The 22,433-nt window shown below is 39.3% G+C and overlaps 1 protein-coding gene across 1 annotated transcript; it reads right to left on the reverse strand.

Annotated features, from left to right (window-relative positions):
* Nucleotides 1-424: 424 nt before the first annotated feature.
* Nucleotides 425-21,214, reverse strand: hk1 (hexokinase 1). Its single transcript, XM_054608588.1, has 21 exons — nucleotides 20,882-21,214; nucleotides 14,411-14,573; nucleotides 10,232-10,380; nucleotides 10,007-10,126; nucleotides 9,651-9,746; nucleotides 9,420-9,519; nucleotides 9,092-9,275; nucleotides 8,452-8,607; nucleotides 8,234-8,321; nucleotides 7,730-7,875; nucleotides 7,392-7,584; nucleotides 7,164-7,275; nucleotides 6,790-6,938; nucleotides 5,231-5,350; nucleotides 4,912-5,007; nucleotides 4,728-4,827; nucleotides 4,460-4,643; nucleotides 4,145-4,300; nucleotides 3,789-3,876; nucleotides 3,207-3,352; nucleotides 425-2,336 (listed from the first exon to the last, which is right to left on the reverse strand). The coding sequence occupies exons 1-21, from the start codon at nucleotides 20,942-20,944 to the stop codon at nucleotides 2,189-2,191; spliced, it is 2,757 nt and encodes a 918-aa protein (XP_054464563.1). The 5' UTR covers nucleotides 20,945-21,214; the 3' UTR covers nucleotides 425-2,188.
* Between the last annotated feature and the right edge of the window lie 1,219 nt (nucleotides 21,215-22,433).

Below are 22,433 nucleotides of genomic sequence, written 5' to 3' on the forward strand. Positions count from 1 at the left end.
AGACTCCTGATGTTGTAAATATTGTGGCATATACTGTTAGCATTGACATGTGAGGATGTAAACAAAACCTTTTGATTCCTTCTAACAATTTTTGACTTTTTAAACACACACAATGACAAAGTGAAACATCTGTATTGGTGGTTTGCACAAATCAGCGGGGTAGTTGTTTGTGGCCTAAATAAACTTTAACAATATGTTTAATAAACGTGACAGAATGTGTATGTGTTGTCAGTTGTCCTCTACACATTTCAATAATTATTACAGAGTGGAGGTTTGGGGCTGCAGTAGGCAGGAGCTGGTGCTGATTTAATGTTTTGCTAAAGGACACTTCAGAAGGCCTGATGTGGACAAAGCTCATGTTCATATTGAACACACCAACAACACCATTTAACATAATCTGCAAAAAACAACAACTCTGGATTGACACAGGTTTGTCTTTATTTAGTGACTGATTGATTGACAGTGTTGGACGGATACAGTCTGGGTTTTGTGAACAGAAGCAAAGAGATTAAAGTGTCTGTGGGATGTGGGGCTGGCTTTCAGACTTTTCTATAACTTGGGGAACATCTGAAAGCAGAGTAGTTAAGGACCTGCAGTAGAGGCTGGCCCTCTTCATCATGGCAGTAATGAGTAGTAAATAGGAATTGAGATTAAACTTCACTGTAGCAGTTTTTGATTGGTGCTAATCTGCCACAAGCCAGAATTTTAGCTGTGGTTAACAAATACGGCTCTAAAATGTAGCATCTCACATCGCTGCACCATAACTGCCAATGTTACCTTTTAACCACAGTGAGATTATTTTAAAAGCTTTTGTCTTCTTATAGTTTAGGATTTAATAAGGTCAGCCTCTACAATGAAAAATGCCTGTGAATAAATTCACAAGTTTTTTATTGAGTATCATTAACAGTAATAAGATCATTGGTTTTATTACAGAGAAAAATAGATATTCGCCTTTACATCAATTGTGCTACTTGAATAAGCATTACAGTAGTTCACTTAAACAACCTCCTGAGTTTCAGGAGCATATGGAGTACAGTGAATGAGTACAGGGAGAAGCATTATTCCCAAAACGTTTAAATTCCCCTTAAAGTTTCAGCTACTGTAATATTATTCTTATGCCCAGTTTGGCCATTGTTGTTCCAATGGCATCTACGCATGTTAGCACCACATTCCTGTATCATGGCTGTTGCTAAGTAACTTGTAAGTCTCACTGTGATGATGAGGTTAGTCTGCTTTTCTTAAGACGACAACTTATCAATAGTTGTGATAGAACCAACAACAGGATTTCTATTTAGTATACATGTGCACATAAATTAGCCAAATCTGCACATTTAGCAAGCATATGACATCTCCTGCAGATCAAGCATGGTTAACGTCCCTCTTTTGTTACATTTCTGCCCTAACGTGGTTTATAAATCTTCCACTTTGAGCCTCATTATTGCAACACCAATATTTCTCATCTTCGCCCAATACAAAAATAAAATAAATAGCAATAATGTTTACATAACATATTGTATCATATCTGGATAAGATATTTCAAATATTAAAGCAAAAATATTCTCTTTCATCTCATTACATATACATATTTAGCCGCATATCCCTTTTACATCTTGTTGTAGAGACAGTGAGTATCCTGCAGTGGACAGCAGACAGACTTTGGAAACTTTGGTCATTAGCTTTGATTTTATGTCCCTGCATTTACCAAACATGTTGCAAGGATAAACAATTCTCAGCAATGCTTTTGGAAATTGTCTTTCACCTATTGTACTTGGTACTTTGTAACAGACTGCAATTATCAGAGGATTCCTCCATATGGCGATGATATAAAGCTCGTTGTTTGGACTCTTTTATCTGCCCTGTAGATTTTTGTCTACAGGGCAGATAAATGTGTGTGTCTTCTCTATATAGATAAGTTAAACCTAACTACAAACAATCTTAAGAGTCTGGATATTGTTACAATTCTTAATCAAGCATAATCTAGCTATAACATAGTGCATGACACTTTGCTACCTAACACAGTAGAGAAAGCTATCTCTTTCTCACTGGGTCATAGAGACGATCTAAAGCAGCTACAGGAGTGTGATACGCTGACTGGACAGATTGGCTTCGGTAGGACATGAGACAAGGGGAAGAGAGGGGGGAGCAGAGGAAAAGTGGGGAGATAACAGCGAGACAGAAGAGATATTTTCTATTTGTTGTTCAGCTCCTGTCTCATCCGGCATCCCACCGCTGTGATGAGGGCAGCTCCTTTCCCACTGCCGTCCTCAGACAGTAGGAAGTTGACGTTACACTTAGGAGCCAGTTCGTTTACAGTCTGGTGCATGGTCTTAGAGAAGCTAGACAGAGACAAAAGATTTGACAGCATGTTAAGCAGTGAAGGGATGAAGATTGTACCAAATAGGAAAGAGAGAAAGTTTTGCTCTAAAAATACAGTGAATGAGAGCAGCATGTTACGTGTTTGACAAGTTAAACAACAACTTGCAGGTTCCAGAAAGCCAGTAAGACCTGTCTGCATAAAGGCACAGACTCATCTGATCATTTGCCTCGCATGAATGATTCTGCCAGTGATGGCAAAATGAGAGGATTGGGAAGTTGTGTATGGCCTGTTCTAATACTAACATGGCTTAAAAGGAAGTGGAGCGAGGGATTTAACTTAACTTCAGGTATCTGTCTTTGTTGAGCAACTGTCAACACATCTCATACATAATTAGTTCATAGGTTAAGCATGACTTAACCAAACAGAGAAGAAAACCAGTCTGATACAACCAGTTTCCTTCCTCCCATTCTGTGGTTTCTCATTTTAGATTTATACAAGCAGGTATGGAGGCTCAACGACAACACAGATTTACATTTCTCATGAAATGGCTATGAAAGAAAAGTGTAATGAAAAAAGTATAATAAAACGGAGCAAACATGGAAACTCAATTGTTGAGCTAAAATGGTCTGCAGCTTTTCATTATTGTCCATAACTGGTTGAGCTTCCACGTGTTTGCAATTGCTCTTCTGCTGCAGAGCAATTTCCACCCCAGGGAGGACAAATACAGTTGTCATGTAAGGTAAACAAGTGTCTAAACAAGTCCTTCAGACAAGTCAATTTACCAAATGACAGAATGGCCTAGGTTCCATATGGCACATGCTATCTCTGTTTCTTAGACACTTGAGTGGATGGTGAATGTTTTTTGCTGCTACTGATGAATTGAACTCACTGTGGATGTAGTTTGTAGAGTGTGCCGTCCACCCCTACTGTGATGTCCAGATGGTCCAGTCCTCGGTTCTCTCTGATCTTATCGACCACGGCCGCCATTCCTGCCCCACACAGCTGAGCTGCACGACGTGACACTACCCCGCATACCTGTATACCAATGAAAACCATTATCGTTACTGCAACACTTCACAGACTATACCTGCAACAGTTTGCTTAGCCAGAACATATCATATCACTCCACAAACATAGGAAATCAATCTTAACATGTCTGTTTCTGTTAACTCTTATATGGTCTGATATGCCTGCCTCTTTCACAAGACAAGCGTGATAACAATGTATTGTGGGGCTCAGATTCTTTCAAAGTGTCCACTGTCCTCTATCTACACTCTGCCAGTTTGTTTAGTACACCTAGCTAAAACAAATGCAGGTACGTATGTGTAACCAATACACTGGCAATTGGGTGTTTACTCTCTCCATACTCCATCTGAGGTGCAATACGGTTAATAAGTTTATTAATTATGATTTAATGGTATAATGGATATAATGGATTATGCGCACACATATGTATCTCGCTGTACCTTACCTCTTTAACTATGATACTGTCATCACAGGTGCTGTCCAGACCTAAGTGTTGCAGGATGGCTCTCACTTGCAGCAAAGCCAATCTGTCACTGGACAAAGAAATAAAGACCGAGCCATTAGCAAAAGGGAAATGAGCTCAATTCAAGAACAACTTTAAAAGGATCAGAACATAAGTAGCCAAACAATTAAATAAGTGAAGATAATTAGATCAAGATGCTGTTCTACAAATGGTGCAAACGAGCTGCAATCTACTGGCACTGATGTTGCCGCTTCCCCAATTTGGCCAGATGAGAGACAAAAGTCCAGATTACTTTTTTCCTTCTTGAATAGACAAAAACAAAGTGCTCATTTTCTTACCTCTCTATCTGTGAGAGGAACTTGGTCTCAAAGATGCCCCTGGTCTTCAGTGTTTCAGAAATCTGTCCTCTGAACAGGAATCCTCTCTTGGTCATATCTATCAGGATGTTTCGCACGATTTCGCCAAGATACATGCCGCTGCACATTTTCTCATATCTGTTAAAACACATGCAAGCACAAAATATGCACATTAATACATGCATCTACACATATTGGACGCCTTTTTTAAGGGTATGAAACCAGGAAATAAAGGGTTTCTATCTTAATAAACATGGACATAACATGTGTGTGTGTGTGTGTGAGGGGGATATTAACCTTTGTTTGCCAGGATTGAGGGAGAAGTCATCCACAGCCCGGTCATACTCTGTCCTAATGTCGTCAAGACATCCGTTGTCCCCGAAAGCCCCCCACTCCATGTTGACACACATCTGGCCCTCATCTCCATCTATCATCTCAATGTTCCTCATCTCTTCCATGTAACATGCATTGCTGCCAGTGCCTATAAACAGACGGACAGGTTAGATGGATAGAGAACAGAAAACCAATTATTTATCACAAAAGAGTGAATATAAGGTAAACTAACCAGCAATGAGTCCAATCTCACAGGTGGGTTCTTCGTAGGCACAGGTCATCATGGTTCCCACTGTGTCGTTCACTACGGCCACAACATCCAGGTCAAATTCCTAAAAAGAAGCAACACATGATATGATGCAACTTCACAGTCCACACAGATGTTTAACTGAATGATACTGCTTCTTGTATCCTACCTCTCTCCTCTTGATGGCCTCCCTCAACAGACCAACCACATCTTCTCCTTCACAGTCAGTCGCTTTGAAGCCCTTGGTCCAAGTCATCAGGATGCCCTGCACACACATACACACAATTAAAGAGTCATATCTTGCATAGAATACCGGGATTAAATGGTCTGCTCAGAAAACTCTACTTTTGGGCACAGGGTTGCTAAAAGCGCTGGTAATATGAGCGTTTAACTGTGGATCCATTTTGCAGACGCAGCTGATTCAAGGCTTTTCAGGCAGAAAGAGACAGCTCAGCATATCAGAGAGGAAGGAAGAGCTGTACACTCACAGCGTCCAGGCTGGTCTGTCGGCAGGGGAACGAGAAGGTGAAGCCCAGAGGAAGACGGGTGTTCTTCATCCCCATGTAGTCCAGGAAGTCACTGATACACTGCACAATGTGATCAAACAACTGGAAGAACAAAGACATAACAATATATGAAACTACAGTATTTATAAAAAATAAAAAAAACATTTGGCATGTTTTTACTCAATTTTGAGTTTCCAGTTATTATTATTTTTTACCGATAAACCACAATACTGATAACTGATCAGATCTGTCTGACAATCCAGTATAATCCCAAAAAATAAGCATAGAAATAAAAAAAAGCTTTTGATGGATTTTATTAAAAATAATAATGATATTTTGTGCGACTGTGGATGCAGTACAGACCCCTGGAATTTAGTGGACCACTGTTATTTTACTGTATATTTCAGGCAGTGCTCTAGAAGAGTAGTTGCTATCACACAGACACAATTATGAATTACACGTTTTACAACAGTCCTTTCGCACTGACCATTATTATTAAGCAGGTAATCAATACTGAATCACATAGATAAGAAAAGTGTTCCTCCACTGATCAGTGTTGAATAAGTCTTTAATGCATATTGTACTTCTGATCACACCCCAATCAGTTATGTCAAAGAAGATATTTTTCCCTGGATGGCTAACGCACAAACACATGTTATGAGATCACAGCCATATGCTTGACTTTTAACTTGAAATTTGACAACTTTAGAAAAGATTTAAAAACAACTGCAAATTTACAATAAAATAGTGCCGTTTCTATACTGAATTTCTTGCTCTGTGTACCTAAGGGTAGGGCTGGGCTATAATTAAATATGATAATTTATCATCTTCTAATGGCTTCATATCGTGATGGGATTATATATCGATATATTGTGATACAATTACATCATCTAAATTGATTAAAACAAGAACACACTCACTCTAATTTCTCAGAAAAGCTTTTTGCACATAAAATCTTAATACAATGAGAAAATACTCAATACTTTTCAAGTATTAATTCACTCAAAGTATAAAAATAGGGTTTACCATGTGGTTTTCTCATATAGACTTCATTTATTAAATGAATTACCAGAAAAACAATATTTTGATTTATATCATTATCGATATAGGATATTACATATAAATCAGGATAGAGGGTTTTTGCCATATCACCTACACCTACGTTAGAGGGAAGAGAACCACATGGAGGAGTGAGATGAGGATGTAAAGGTCAAAGGTGACGGACAGGATTAGCCTTAGCCAGGGAACAAGTTCAATTCTACGTTTTAAAGACTGTCCACTCAATGCTAATCTCGACAAATCAACCTCTATTTCTGTCCTCCTCTAACCCATCGTCCTTCTCCTCCACATCTATCCTATCCACTTACCACTGAGCGTCACATCCCTGACCTCCTACTTAACTACGCTGGTCTGAACAGTAGCAACAAGCTAACAGGAGGTTAAATTCAATTCTCACCCACACCTCTGGCTAGAATGCATTGTCTGCATCACTTCAGTCCATTTAACACAGATGAATTGGTCAAATGTCTGATGAATCTCACCTCCTCTCCCGTGCCCTGCATCACTTCCAGAGGAATAGAGTAGATCTTGTTGTGCATCTCCACTGTTCTCCTCTTGCCAGAGCGAATCTTGACCAACAGAACTCTGAAGTTGGTTCCTCCCAAATCCAAAGCCAGGAAATCGCCATGTTCTGAAAAATGAAGCAGGCAGACAAACAGACTGATGAATGAATTAACCAGTTACCAGATATATGCCTTCTACAATGCTGCAAAAGAATAGCTTAGGATGTCAATGTGAAAATCCAAATTCTTGTCTGCATTTTAGAGTGCATTTCCATATTAGTCATATGCTAAAACTTGCAATGGCGTGTGTGTGTGTGTGTGTGTGTGTGTGTGTGTGTGTGTGTGTGTGTCACCTGAGCCATCAGGAGTGCTGTTTACAAAAGTTGGCAGCATTTTGACAGTAGCAGCTTCCTGAGTGCTCTTTGAAAGGCCATTTTGGATCTCTATCCTCATTCTCTTCTTCACCTGGAGGAATTTAGGAATATCTTCAATAGTGATGTAACACACAGTGAATGGTGCACACACACCCACACAAACAAACACACACAAATACACAGACTACTTTATCTCTTTGTCCCCACCTCCAGCAGTTGTTCGGTCGTCAGGCGGAATTCGGACAGCGTTTGGGTGATTTCTCGTGAATGTTCGGCGAGTCGGTAGGCCACAGCTGTCACCATGGCGGCTCCTTTTCCACTGCCGCTCTCTGACAGGAGGAATCGAATATCAGCGTCCGGGACCAAACGACGGACTGTCTTATGAAGACGACGGGCATATCTGAAATACACATAAAAGCAGTTAAGTGCTGCACTTTAAACATTTTTAATCAGAAATGGTTAGAATATGAAGTAAGCCACCTCCAAACATCTGACAACAACTCACCATGACATCAAATAGGTAATAGAACATAAATTGTACTTACTGTGGGTGCATCTTGTATAGCGATCCATCGATCCCTACAGTGGTTCGGAGTCGTGCAACGCCTTTGTTCTCCTTTAGCCTCAGCAGGATGCCTGCCAGTGTGGCAGCTATCAGGTTGGCAGAGCGGAAAGACACAATGGTACAAACCTGAAGGAGGAAAGAAATTCATCAAGCAGCACATCCAAACGTAATGAAGTGCAGAAAGAGATGAACAAATTTGTTTTATTTTTTCAGATACTACAACATAGATTTCAGATATGTTGACAAAATATATTGCAGTATAAATTTACATTATCATGTTTTCAATTAAAAAAAATATAAATATAAATGCCAAAATACACAAATACTGCTAAAATGTATTTAATTTGGTTTTCCTATCTGCTTTAAATAGTTTGTTTGAAAGTACTAGATTAAATCCTTGAATATACGTTTCTCTAATTTAAGCGCCATTTCTGGAAAAAAGGGATTTACAAGATTCAAATACTATTTCAGCAACAACACATACATGCTGCACAGCGATGCAGTCGTCATTTGAGGGCTCCACTCCAAGTCTGGTTAAAATCTCTCTGGCCTTGTTCAACCCCTCCTTACTCCTAAACAGGAAAGGCAGAGAAGCAATGATGGGCTGGAAATATATATATATAATTTAAAGCTTTGTGATGTAGTTTAATAGAAACTACTCAATAAGCAAAATGCATGTTATTTACATGTAGTGTGACTTACTTCTCCATGGCTGAGATGTGTTTGGTCTCAAACGTCCCCTTAGTGAGAAGCTCAGGGGTGATCCTTCCCTCGAACAGCAGGCCTTCTCTGGCCATCTTCACCAGGATGAGACGAACCAGCTCCCCTATGTACATACCACTGACCATTTTTTCAAATCTAAACAGTGAAAGAGAAAATGAGAGGTGGGTTAAACAAACTCCTAATATCTGCTGGTTAAATATTAGTTGTAAATGAATATGACTTTAACCTAGTTTCCAATTACTCACTGTTCTCTAATATTTAAAGATGCCACTAGATGAGTTTTTTGCAACTGAACCTTTTCTACCTATTTTTATTTCCGAAAAATAATTTAATACGCTGACTCATATGCTGCTCTTCTCATGTGAGGCTGTAAAGACTTTGGCTCCAAGGTGGGTAAAAAAACAAGGGCAGAGACCCAACAAAACCACTGCCTTTATCCCGGCTAAAGGCAGGGGGACTTCTGCGACAGGGGGAGTTCTAGGGCGGTTCTAAGAGACAACAGCTGAGCCACTGACAGCTAATCATCAGACAAAATTGTGATTCCTTTTCAGTTTAAAAAGGTAAACAAGAACAAGACTTGTATAAAAAGTATAGCTGTAATAGTTTTGGTTTGACATACAGCTGTTTCCCGGGGTTGAGAGAGCCTCGGTCTATCTCTCTGTCGAACTCTGTCCTGATGTCCTCCAGCCTGCCGTCGTCACCGAAGGCTCCCCACTCAGTGTTCACACACATCCTGCCCTCGTCGCCCTCCACCTGGTCAATGTGATGCAGCTCCTCCATGTAGCACGCATTGGTACCCGTACCTAATCAAAGAGAAATACATACATACTTATAGTTTAATCAAATGTATAACTGCTTCTGGGATTGTACTACTAAATTACATTTTATTTGAACAATGCCAAATTTTTCTGATCCCTTGACTACTCTAATCCAAATTGTTGTCATACCGATGATAATGCCAACTTCACAGCGTTGGTCATCGAAACCACAGGTCATCATCGTCCCCACAGTGTCATTCACTACTGCCATGATATCAGCATCATAGTCCTGAAACAAATTAAAGCAGACACACGTTTGCTGTCATCTGTGCCATTCTGAATCCCAGTTTTAAATTTAACAAAATGCGTTAGGATAAATAAGTTGATAACTATTAAAACAACACAAAAGATTACACTCACCCCTCGCTTCTTAATAGCTTTGTTGAGCAGTTTGACAACGTCCATTCCCTCCACTCCACCGGCCTTGAAAAGCTTTGTCCATGTTATCAAAAATCCCTGAAGACAACAAGGGGACACAGAAGTGAAAAAAGGAAAGAGACAGATGTGATACTTAATGGAGACTTGGTTTTGTTGGTCAGAGCCTGGCACACACAATATGGTGGATCAGGTCTCCATTACAACTGTGGCAACTCATAATGCAAATGGACTGCATGGTAATCGTCACATATTTGACTAAAAGATAATAACAAATGGAAAGGGATGTGTGTCACAAAGAAGTCATCTACATCAACATCATGTTTTTAAATCTGTTTTACCTCATCTAGTTTAGTTTGCTGGCAGGGGAAGGAGAAGGTAAACCCAACCGGGAGTTTCTTGTCTTTGATGCTGTGTTTTTCCATGAAGTCACCGAGGCACTCTGCCACATGGTCGAACAGCTGGAAGAGAGGTGGAGAGAGGGAGAGGTTGTCGCAGGTGTAGCTGAAGAGACTCGGTGTGTGTGTGTGTGTGTGTGTGGGGGGGGTATTTCAGTAAAAACCTACTCTTGTTCCGCTGCCGTGAATGATGTCTTCTGGTGTGTCATAGATCTGACTCTCCATCTGAACGGTCTGTTTCTTCTCATGGCTTACTCTGACGCGGAGGATCCTGAAGTTACTACCGCCCAAATCCAAAGCAATGAAGTCTCCCTTCTCTGTCCAGACAGAACAAGTGGGAGGATGAGGGAGACACAAGAAGAAGGAAAGAAAGAGAGGGGGAGAAATTTAATTTTGCAGTTAGGAACATAAGAAAGGGTTGTTGACATTAATTTAAGAGCACACAACTCATTACAATGACCAGAAACTGGGAGACATGCATTATCAGTATGTCTCCCTTCTGTTAGCTTAGCACACAAATACAGCTCTGACTATTACTCCACAGTTAATTAAAGCCACACAATGGCTTTAATTAACTATAAGCAACATGGGGAAGAAGCAATGTATGGAAAGATAAAGCTATTTCAGAAGTTATGTCTTGTCTTTGGGCTAAAGCTGTCACCCATCAACTTTTACAAATATAGTATAGAAGTAAATAAGTAAATACAAAGTACCGTATTTTCCGCACTATAGGGCGCACTGGATTATAAGGCGCACTGTCAATGAATGGTCTATTTTCGATCTTTTTTCATATATAAGGCGCACCGGACTATAAGGCGCATTAAGCGAAACAAAACAGTCAGTCAGTCAAACTTCCTCCACTTCTTTATTTAATGTTTTATTTTCTTTATTTAATGTTTCATTATCTTTACATTCTCTTTATTTAATGTTTTAATATCTTTATTTAATCTTTTATTCTATTTATTTAATGTTTCATTATCTTTATTTAATGTTTTAGTTTCTTTATTTAATGTTTTATTCTCTTTATTTAATGTTTTATCATCTTTATTTAATGTTTTATTCTCTTTATTTAATGTTTCATTTTCTTTATTTAATGTTTTATTCTCTTTATTTAATGTTTCATTTTCTTTATTTAATGTTTTATTCTTTATTTAATGTTTTATTTTCTTTATTTAATGTTTTATTTTCTTTATTTAATGTTTCGTGTTGGTCACAGTAGCGGTGCAGTGACGTCATGTCATGATGTTTTCACGGATGTTTCACTGGACGGCTCATCCTCCTGTATACGGGTGTACCGGTTTTAACCACGTACCGGTGGACCGGCCGGCTCAACCTCCTCTAGCTAGCAGAGCTAGAGGAGGTTGAGCCGTCCAGAGGGAGCTAGAGGAGCCGTCCCGGTAGAATCCCGGTGACCGGAGCACCCGGATGGAAATAGGTTCGTTCACCGGCGATCACCGCGCATTGCATGCCGGGTAGATTTTTTTTTTTTTTTAAATTCAATAACTTTATTGAGACATTTGTTCATACATATAAAACACATTCTCTCGCAGCTGCTCTATTCCCATGTTCTCCTGCGTGACTGACAGCCTTGAGTTTGAAGTCCGCGTCGTAAGCGTGTCTCTTGACAGGAGCCATGTTGGGTCCTTATACACACACACTGTAATGTGATGGTGAAGCACAGTGTGTATTACTCCGCGACGCTCCTGACTACGGTGGCCGTGATGCTGCTGCGGTGCGGCTTTGTAGTTTACTAAGTCTACTAAAACATGTTGACAGAGCGCCGTGTACCACACAAAACCGCTTCGAGGTCAGTAAGCACAACCAGAATTAATCCATATATAAAGCGCTCCGGATTATAAGGCGCACTGTCGTTTTTTGAGAAAATTAAAGGCTTTTAAGTGCGCCTTATAGTGCGGAAAATACGGTACTAAGGTTTGCACTGTATGTGTTTTTATAGGCATGCATTATGCGTTTGTGTGTGTTTGCTGGTGTGTATACTGTAGGTTTGTTTAAACCTTTTCGGCAAGATTAACTTCCGTTTCATCTTCCTTGAACAGCCTTCCAGAGGATTATAAAAAAGAACAAAAAACCCATCTATTTATTCAGTTTTTTATATAGTATGATCTTTTGGTTTATTATTTGTACTCATTTTTATTTCTATAACTATTTTATTGTACAACATTTTATTGTTGATCATTATGATTTATTTTATTCTATGATATTGTATGAACATTTTACTACTTTTAACATAAACTAAGTTTTGTCAGTTGGTTGTAAAGCCATTTGAAGTGCATTTGACTTGTTTGTAAGGTGCTTTATACTTTTTTTGATTAACTGTATAGTTATTAATAAGTTATGTTATGAGTTAATGTTTCATGGTAACCATATCACCTGGTCAAGAACTTATCAGAAGTGATGCTTTATGAGAAAATTAAACAATGTTTAATTTTATTTAAACTGAACTGTTGTTTTAGCAATGACAAATTTGAGATTGTAAGTACTGTATGTCTTAAAAATTGCAAGCAGTTATTTTGTCAAAAAACGATGATGTGCATGATTGAATATATGTGTTAAAATGTTTCAAAATGTTGTGTTGTGTAGAAAGGATGCTGTGATGCTGTAAATGGTGTGTGATAAATTCAATCCCATGAATTGCTAGTGTTTATTTAGTCCATGGTCACTTTGCAGTGAGTAGTGATGGTAGTTTATTCTTTCTCTCTGAATTGGGAATATAATTGGGTTAAAACTTTCTGATAGAGATACAATACTGTTTCACTGCTCATCATACCTCATCATAGTAATGTGCCTCAGAAGTCTTACTGCCCTTTGATAAGAGGGGATAAAGCAGGCAGTAAGTTATTGCATATACAACTGTTGCCTTTTTATTTTTGTGTTTCCTTCTAACTCTTATTTCTTGGTAATCCAGTAACAAATCAAACCGTAACTCTTTAACTCAAGTAAATCCATTTAGGTACTAAGAAGATTACTTAAACATCAGTCAATTCTTGGCATTGCTGCAGCTGGCAGAGTTTAGAGTAGAGAGCCCTTTTATTTGTATATCGACTCATTTTCAAGTAGTGCAGTCCACACATGCTTTTCTAAAATTGTTGGAAATGCTGATTGTAGACAGTGATTAAAAATGTAGCAAAATGCCACAATATGTTGATTCTGAGTAAAGGTTCTAGTAGTATCAGAAATAGTGGTTCTTGTAGTGTTTTTTCACATTACTGTGATCATGTCCCACAACTTTTTGTGCAGATCAGAATGCAAGGTCAGGTCAGTGGTACAAATGATTGATAATTTATCTGAAAGGAATGTAAATGCAACAGAAACCAGTCAGAAACAAAAGCAATCATGGTTTCAAAATGATGACAAAATATAAAACATTTCTTTTAAATTCTTTTCTAATAATTTTAAATTGTCTTCTGGTCAGTGAGTGGAATAACACCATCATGTCCAGGTACGTTCATTGATATCTTTACACATTTGACAGAATAGTTGATAATGAAACATATTGTAGTGGCTAGTAGTAAGAAGATACCGAAACATTTCCTGTCTTTATCAGCGGTTTATCAGCTGAACAGAACAAGGACTTATTCCTGCTCTCAATGCTTTTCTGCTCTCTTTTTCATTACCGGTAACACTGATGAGAGATATGACAAAGTACGAGGATTAAGTGTACATCAGCTAATAGTAAGAATACATTTCCCACCGAATCATTTGTACTTCTACAAGAAAAAATTAGAAATTATTTTGCAATATAATTCAGATTTAACGCATCATGTTATACAATTGATAACGTTAAGATTGTGACTTTCATTGTCACTGTCTTCTCTAACAATGGAAGTAGGATTAGTGCTAATCTCTGATCTGTCTTTGTGTGTGTGTGTGTGTGTGTGTGTGTGTGTGTGTGTGTGCAGACGAGTGTGTGTGTACAGCTCTCACGTTGTGGACTAAAGTAGATGTAAGTTTTTTTTATGTGCAAACGGAAAGGCACAGTATGGTTCTTTTTGTCACCCGTTCCCTACAAGACATCATTTCTCTGCATAACATAATTATGCATGAGCAAGGTTTTGTCTTTCAGGGTTGTATTTCTCAACAGATTCAATAGTTATCATCAACAATTCCGCACACAGATCTAAGTGTGCGGATATCTCCTTTATCAGCTTGTTGATCCTTTTCTCATTGTATTGGACTGAGCAGTCTTACCTTTGTTGTCACTCATTCATACATGGATTTAATAGAGCAAACTAGCTTTGATACTGATTTCGTAGAAGTGCTTGACTAGATGCAGTTCAGATAATCCAACCATGGTTAAGATTTGGGTTAGAGGTACGGTCTACAAACCTGAGCCATCAGGGATTGATCGCACAAAAGTTGGCAGCATTTTCAGCACAGCGGTGGGGTTCGTGTCCCGTCCCAGTCCTTTGACCAGCTCCCTCCGAAACCGCTGTGTGATTTCCTTTAACGTCTCATCAGAGAAACGCATGGAGTACAGGTACTTATCGATCTGAAAATAAACATCAGACAAAACAATAGTGCCATTAGTCTTCCTAATCTTAATAATTCATCATAAATCTGTAACCACAGCAATACTGTAAATAATATCAATGTGCCACATATCAACAACGATACACACAGCACAATCACCTTTCATAATGAAAGTCTTTATTATCTGTAACCATGATGATGCAGATTATACAGTAAGACTAACTCCACATCCATAATGTTTTTAGTCATCCATGATGATAATCCACTTCCTGAACTAATTGATCCCAGCTCTGCTTAACCCAGAAATGAATCAGAGCCACAAAACAAGATAACTATGTTTATATTGCTTTAGTGCAATGAAACGCTGGGCAGTTCTTTGATTCATACTTTTGTCATATTGCACAGTCAATATCTAATGAAAAGCACAGCATCTTCAGTGTGACACACGAGTCCAGGAAGTACAGGATACTCACTCGGTTCTGTGATCAAGGCCTTCCTTGTGAATTTATTATGGGTATGACAATAATAGGTCCAAGAGAGACCAATGGGTGTGCCTTAAAGTAATCATCAGCACGTCTGGCACATACTCTACATCTTGCTCACTATGTAAACTGTCGCAGATGCAGGACACAACAGCCTGAGCTGTCTTTCAAGAACAGGATGTTAAACAATCCTGGTGAAATCCATTGTTGCATCACACTCTATAATGAAGCAAAGACCTACTTTAACAGCGAGTGTCACAGACAAAGAGTCTCTCTGGTTAAATGTCATGTTCATTACAACTAGCTTTGTAAAATTATAGTGAAATTGAGTGAGAGTTAACCCATAACTGTTTCATAACAACGACTTACAGAATATGTGTGATAAATATTAAATAAAAGTTCACACAAACATGCTCACATGACTATTTATTCACACACAATGTTTGTATGCATTTGTGACGTCCACAGGATAATTTACTAGTATTACTCATTATAACGGACGTCAGATAAGAATGTTCGAACTTCCTGTCTTAGAGCTCACACATTCATTTCCTATACAGCTCTGGTCTTTGGCAACTGGTTCAGGACAATGCCAGTTTGGGTGTGAATGTACTCAACATCTGCCAACCATAGAAATAGATTTCATTGAGAAAATGTGTGGACACTAAAAGGACAAATCCATTGCTTTTGACACAAAGATTACAATCAGCAGATTTCATTGAGTATAAAAATACATTTGGATTTTGATGTCAGAAAATATAAAATACAAAAACAAAGATGTCTATTCAAAATAAAAAGGCAGGTTTTGAAATTAATATATGTGCTGGAGAGTGTGACTTTTCTGTAAGGGGTCAATTTTGCTTTCATCATACATTAAATGAGACCTTACATGTAGACGAGCATTAATGATCTGCTGTTTAACCATGCGGTCATGTTTAATTAGCATAAACAAGTTGTGGGGCAACATGGATAGAGAGTAACATGCATGACAACAGCACTGTCCAACTGCTAAGGTGTTACATTCCCTATATTCTGGCTAAATATGGAGTCTGCCTCTGGGATGAAAGCTCATTAGCACATGCTCTTGTCATACAGGAAACCCACAGCTGAAATGTTACCTCTCACCTTCATAAAATCAGTAAAATACTTTTCAAACCTGCTGGGACGCGCCACTAACATGTCCACAACCCACCCTGAGTTGTCTTTTACACTTAGGTCTAATCGCAGGTTTGAAGTTATATTTTAACAGCACTGACATGTCGGTGCTTGACAACGCCCTCCCCTTATGACACGACAGCGTGCCCTTAGCATCTGTTATTTCAATTACGCTATAAACACAAGGCAACCACATGTCTCTCGGCTTACTTTCCTTTTCACTCAAATACAGCACCTTCTACTACCACCACACACTAAATGTATTCAGAAAGTGATAGTATTAAGGATAACTATTCTGATAACAACTGAGAATTGATTTTGGTAGAAAATATCCGATTTGTAATATATACAGATATGTTTAATAAACAAGCAGATTTGAATAATTGTATCTATTTAAAAAAGCTGCTTCAGTCCTTTTAATATTAGAGGAAGAGTAAAAAGTGGCAAACCCACAAAGACTAAATGGCTTAAAGTATGTCAAAGTCAACTTGGTAAACTAACATCCTGCTGATTCTTCCTTGTGTGACACTGTGCCCCTATGGTTAGGCACCCAACAGGTTAAAACTGTAGACACAGAGCCTGTTGAATTAATATATGCAGTTTTGCATGTGGTCTGTTTGACCAAGGTCAGCTGTCCAACCTGAGGAAATGAAAGTATGAGTTGGAACTACTGCACTACAAATATCTGCAGTGTCCACATAGAAAGTTCTCATGGAAGGTTTTTAAGTGATAACAATTTTATCTTATGGCTGAATAAGGAGTAGAGATCAAAGAAAGCTGGCTTTTCTCCCAACTTTCTATTGTCCTGTACTGACATAGTAACACCGCTATTTGTTCGTGATAATCACATTGGATATGCATTCCCTGTTATGGAAATGGTTGCCAGTACTGGTGATTCCATTGGGAATCAATACTCTAGTCTGCAGCTCTGTGCAGTCTGTACATGTGGTTGTGCTCATCCAGCTCTCTCCAACCCCTATGTGCTAGATGATTAGAAGCAGACAAACACTAAGGCCTCAGGTCAGTAGAGACCATCATCCAAGGAAACCACAAGCTAAATTCATTTTGAAAAATAAGACTTTTTTCTTTACCTCCACAAGACAAACTTTGCCTCTCAAATGTGTCAACATTAAATTGATAATCATTTAAAGAGTAAATAGCAAAACTTCCATTTCCGTACTTGAGCTGACTAACTTAGAATTTAGGAAATCTTTACCATCATTATGTTTCATCACACATGATGTTCCTGAAGCTTAAAGGGGAACCGTACTGCTTTCACACATCAATGTCTGTTTATGGGTCATGAGGAGTAATACTGCATATGTGAAAAACTGTATGAATCCTTTTGTGTCTCCAGAAGGAACTGCGAGAAATTTAATAAATGTGGCTGGAGACTACAAGTGTGAGATTAAAAAGAAATCTGGAAGTGTGGACTTAGAAAGCTGTAGCCCACTCATCCTCATGTTTGAGGCTAGATGTTGGAAGTTACATGAGCTTCTACTAGCATAACACACCTTAGTCCTACTGCGCTGTTGGCAGTTAAAGCTGGCCCTGCTATGTCAAGGAAGCAAGGGGAAACTCAGATATCAACACACACACAGGGAGAGCGACTTCATTCTCCGTTCAGGTAGACATTGCTACCAATCTTTAAATAACAAATTAGGGCCGCTATATTATTGATCAGAATGGTAAATACAGCTCCTTAAGGTAAAGTTAGCCAAGTGTTTGCTATCATGCAATTCATTAAATTTGATGAGTTGATAAACAGCATATAAAGGCTTGATGATTTAGAGTAGCCTCAGTACAAAAGTCTTATTAAACATCTAGAAACAGAATTTTACCTCTAGGAATGAAGAAAGTAAGCATGGCAGTTTATGGGAGGCCATGTGCGACCCTCTAAATGTCAATTGATGTAAATAGACCCGTTCAGATTATTTAACCAGCATCCCATTCTGCTCATGCCAACTGTTACTACTGCTGCCTGTCAACACTGCTACGCATTAGTCTTAATAGATCTAATCACTTATCACCACATCGCCTCTTTCTGTCTTGGTTTGTGATAAATCATATGTTAGAAACTGTACGTTGAATTCTTAATGTGTTCTTTATCTTCTAATTGAATGAGAATGCCTTTTTTAGCTAGTCTACTTAAATAACAATGTGTCAGTAGCTGACCAAGGGTGCTGGGTTACAAAGGGGCGGATTAAAAGCAGGCATTGTCCACGATTCTCCACATCAAACTACGAGAAATCCACTGAACTCAAGACTAAATTCTTGCTGCAGGATAAAAATTTGCATTCACGACTCAGCACTCTGCAGCCTCAAACCATGTCTAAGCATTTAATCATAGCAGAGCATCATGTGATCTCACAGTTTGGATCACTGCTGTGGATTCTTAAACATCACATGAATACAGAAAAAACTGCACAATATATGATTCATCTTCATCAGATTTGTGATTTTTTTTTAACCAAAATAGGAGCTTCCACTTTTTCCATTAATGTTGAGAAGAGTGACATTTCCTGATAAGGTGACATGAGACCTCTTTGGTGCGCGAGTCTGTACACGTTATTCTTTAAAGGTCATGTTTTCCCCTCAACACACCTCTGACACAAATGTTACTCTGACTCTGCTGGAAACTAATATCACACTCTCTCTCTGTCTCTCTTTTTCTCCCATTTTCTTCTTCCCACTCTCCATTCTGTTTGCATTCCTTGTCTCAACAATGCCTTGCTCTCCTCGTTACTGCGAGGTGGTTTGAGGAGGCACTGAAATCTGACTCCATTGTGTATGTACGTGTGCACGATGTTGTGCACACACAGCCTTGCCATGTGGAAAAATACTGTCCTCTACGCTGCCCTCTCCTGCGTCTTCCACCCCATGCAGACAAACACACACACTGAAACACTGCTTTGGATGCCCGCTAACAGCCCACAGTGTATCAAAGAGTACAGTCAAGGACACTGCAGTGGATTGAGTGAAGTGGGGACACACTCAGCCGATTGCAGCTCTTTGTCAACTGCAGCTACACACAGTTTGTCTGAAACCACATTAGTGAATTGATTATCTGTAAACTTTCACTTGTTGCTTAAATCCTGAGCTGTATGTTTCACCATTTCACAACTAGTGAAGTTGATGTCCAGGTCCAGTCAAACCTGGTTCTTTGAAAAGCTACACAATAGCTACACACCTGGCACAGTATGGGTGTGTGTGTGTGTGTGTGTGTGTGTGTGTGTGTGTGTGTGTGTGTGTGTGTGTGTGTGTGTGGTTGTATTTGTGTGTAAGCCCTCCTCCTGTCACATATGGTCACATGGTTCAAAGCTGGCCTATTTTAGGGAGGCAGTGAGAGGAAGAGAGCAGGGGTAAAGAGGGAGGGAGATGTGTTGTATTACATCAGATCCTGGCTGGTGATAAATGTATTTTACCTTTATAGATTTAAATTTGGAACATCTTGGAATGACTGCTTTGTCTGCGAATAAAGATTTAACCAGACTGAGAGAGTGGCTACAGAGGGAAATGAAGGAAGGAGGTTGTGAACTTCTTCCATTCATACAGGGAAATGTTCAGGGTTTGATGCAAAATCTGCAGTTGGTGATGATGTGTGACATCATCAGGGAGCGACCTTAAAGGGACCCTGCGCCATATGTTTAAAGCACTTGTGGGGACATGGGCTTTAGAATAAATACAAATTTAAACACAATGTATTCAGGATATTACGACGAGTGAAAAAAAAAATCTCAACATTAGTTTGGTTCAATGGGTCAACATTAGTTTACAGGATGCAGCTGTGTTTGTTGCCTGGCAACAATATTTAATGACACATTCAATCATAAGTACTGGGAACTGTTGTGTTCTGAGTGACTGGAAATGCTCAGTTAATTTGAGACACAGACACACACAGACACACAGACACACACACACACACACACACACACACACACACACACACACACACACACACACACACACACACACACACACACACACACACACACACACACACACACACACACACAGACACACACACACAGACACACAGACACACAGACAGACACCTCTCTAAGGGCAACCAAGACTGGTCTAGTCAGTTTCATACCAGAAGTCTTACAGTGGGGGCTGCTCAGCCGAAAATTATGAAAGACACACATTCATGGCGCTCAACTCAAACCAGAACATAAAAGAAACTCATTGACCTCTAAAATAACTTGGCTCTTCGTCTTTTTATTTCTTCCTTCTCTTCCTTCTGTCCTTTCCTCATTTCCTCTAACTTCGCCACACCTCCTAAAACTTACATCACGGCTACAATGGTACACCTGTGAGTCATGTCTCCTTACACATCTCACTACACAAACACGCCTCTGTGCAGATTGACACGTCTCATTGAGCCAGGGCACTTTCAATCTTACAATAAAAACTAATTGTGATGTGACCACTGCGCTTCTCTCCCAACATGCTCTATGTTTTATTCATTTCCTTAAAGAGATGTTTCACGTAAAAATGATTTCCTGATGTCCACTTTACTTGGAAACTCCTATCTTACAGCAAAGTTATGATGATGACAGTATGAGTAACCCAATGACCTCTACAAACACATGCTCTCCTCTCAAACTTCAGCTTTTTCTCCCCATCAGTCTCCCTCCTTCAAACATGATGTCAAACAATGGAGCCGGAAGAACCAGAAAGCACTCACCTTTTTAACCTGATCATCCTTGAGTTCAGTGAAGTAATAGGCTAGTAGCTGGGCCGCAATCATCCTGGTCCTATTTCTCTGTCACACATGCAGACTCACTCAAACACACACACACTCTCTCTCTCTGTCACACACACGGCCACCTACAGTTAGATGGCGAAAAACCCTGAATAAAAAGGTAAAGCAAAGCCACTTGAGTTCTGCTCTGGCTTTAGACTGTACATACAATCTGTCACACGTCTCAAGAAATATCAGATATCCTGAGTACAATCCGGTGTGGTTTAAAATAGACAGAGCTTCTTCATGTGCTGCTAAGACTCTTCAGCTCTTCTTTCTCTGAGCATGTGAGTGAAGACAGGAAGCATGAGTGAGACAGCAAGTTTAGCTGCAGGAGACAGAGAGAGAGAGAAACAGGGAGGGACAGAACATGAGCCCTGCCCACAATCTCTGAGCTCATTGGTTACAGAGCGTGAATGGCAATTTCTGTGATTGGCTGGCCTGCGGACGCCTTGGAGGCAAACTCAGTGATGGAGGAGGAAGAAAGAAAAAGAGAGGGACTGCCTAATTATGGAGGGGGGAGGGACAAAGAGAGAAAGAGGGAAGTAAGGTGAGGAAAGAATTTGGGTTTTACTGTTTCAAGGAAGTTATAAAGTTACATACCATCCAGCGTGTGTGTGTTAGTTAGAAAATGACTCACACAGTCATAATAGTTGTGACTTAGTTTTTCCCTTGAACAGTCATTTGGTTTAAAGGGGGGCTGACCGCCATTTCTTCTTTGAGCCTGGGCGACATTGAAGGGTGAAAGAAAAGGTTTTTACACAGCACTGGTACAGTTCTGGAGCGTAACAGTGGGGCGTTCAGGGAGCATTGTGGTTCTGTTGCAGCGTTTCGAATGTCGGGGAGGGTCAATCCACACCTGAACCTATGCACCATGTCTATCAACTCCTCTGGCTTTATTGCTTTATTGTCTGCTGTCTGTATGAAGACAGGGGTTCTTTACAAGTTTGTTCCAATGTGTATGGGTTTTGGATAAAACAAGCAATCTGAATAAGACTTGTTAGGCTCATTTGAAATTATTATGTACATATTTCCTATTCTCTGCCGTTTTATTGACAAAAAAAACTTCAGATTCATCAATAATGAAAATAGCCAAATATATAATGTAAAGTGTTGTTTTTGGTTCTGTTTAAATGTGTGTGTCTCAAACTCCCTTTTCCTCTCTGCATTTGTGTCTCTTTGTTTCTCTCACTCTCTCTGACACCCTCCCTTTTGCCATAAATTATATTATAATAATCGCTATAAAAATGAACTTTTTTGGCCTTTCTATAATTCAGGTAGAAAGAAAGCCATCACTAACTCACTCACTCACTCCACCAGTGAGAGTCAATCCATCACACAGACACTTTCTCTGGCTCCACTGTTCTTTCAGACTGTTGTGACGTCATTATTAAAACAACAGCAGCCTGTTGTCTACCCTCTCCAGAGAACAACCACAGCCAGAGATGAGCTTTAATCCTTAATACACTTTATATGACAGATGCTGAGTCAATTC

The sequence above is a fragment of the Anoplopoma fimbria genome, chromosome 2 (assembly GCF_027596085.1).
Source record: "Anoplopoma fimbria isolate UVic2021 breed Golden Eagle Sablefish chromosome 2, Afim_UVic_2022, whole genome shotgun sequence".
Taxonomy (NCBI): domain Eukaryota; kingdom Metazoa; phylum Chordata; class Actinopteri; order Perciformes; family Anoplopomatidae; genus Anoplopoma; species Anoplopoma fimbria.

What these genes read in the sequence shown, in the direction of transcription:
- hk1 (XM_054608588.1), bottom strand. Translation starts at nt 20,944, where the DNA reads ATGATTGCGGCCCAGCTACTAGCCTATTACTTCACTGAACTCAAGGAT. An exon ending in CGACCGAACAACTGCTGGAG is followed by an intron (nt 7,276 to 7,391) that starts GTGGGGACAAAG and finishes AAATTCCTCCAG; the next exon opens with GTGAAGAAGAGAATGAGGAT. An exon ending in TGCAGGGCACGGGAGAGGAG is followed by an intron (nt 5,351 to 6,789) that starts GTGAGATTCATC and finishes TTGTTCTTCCAG; the next exon opens with TTGTTTGATCACATTGTGCA.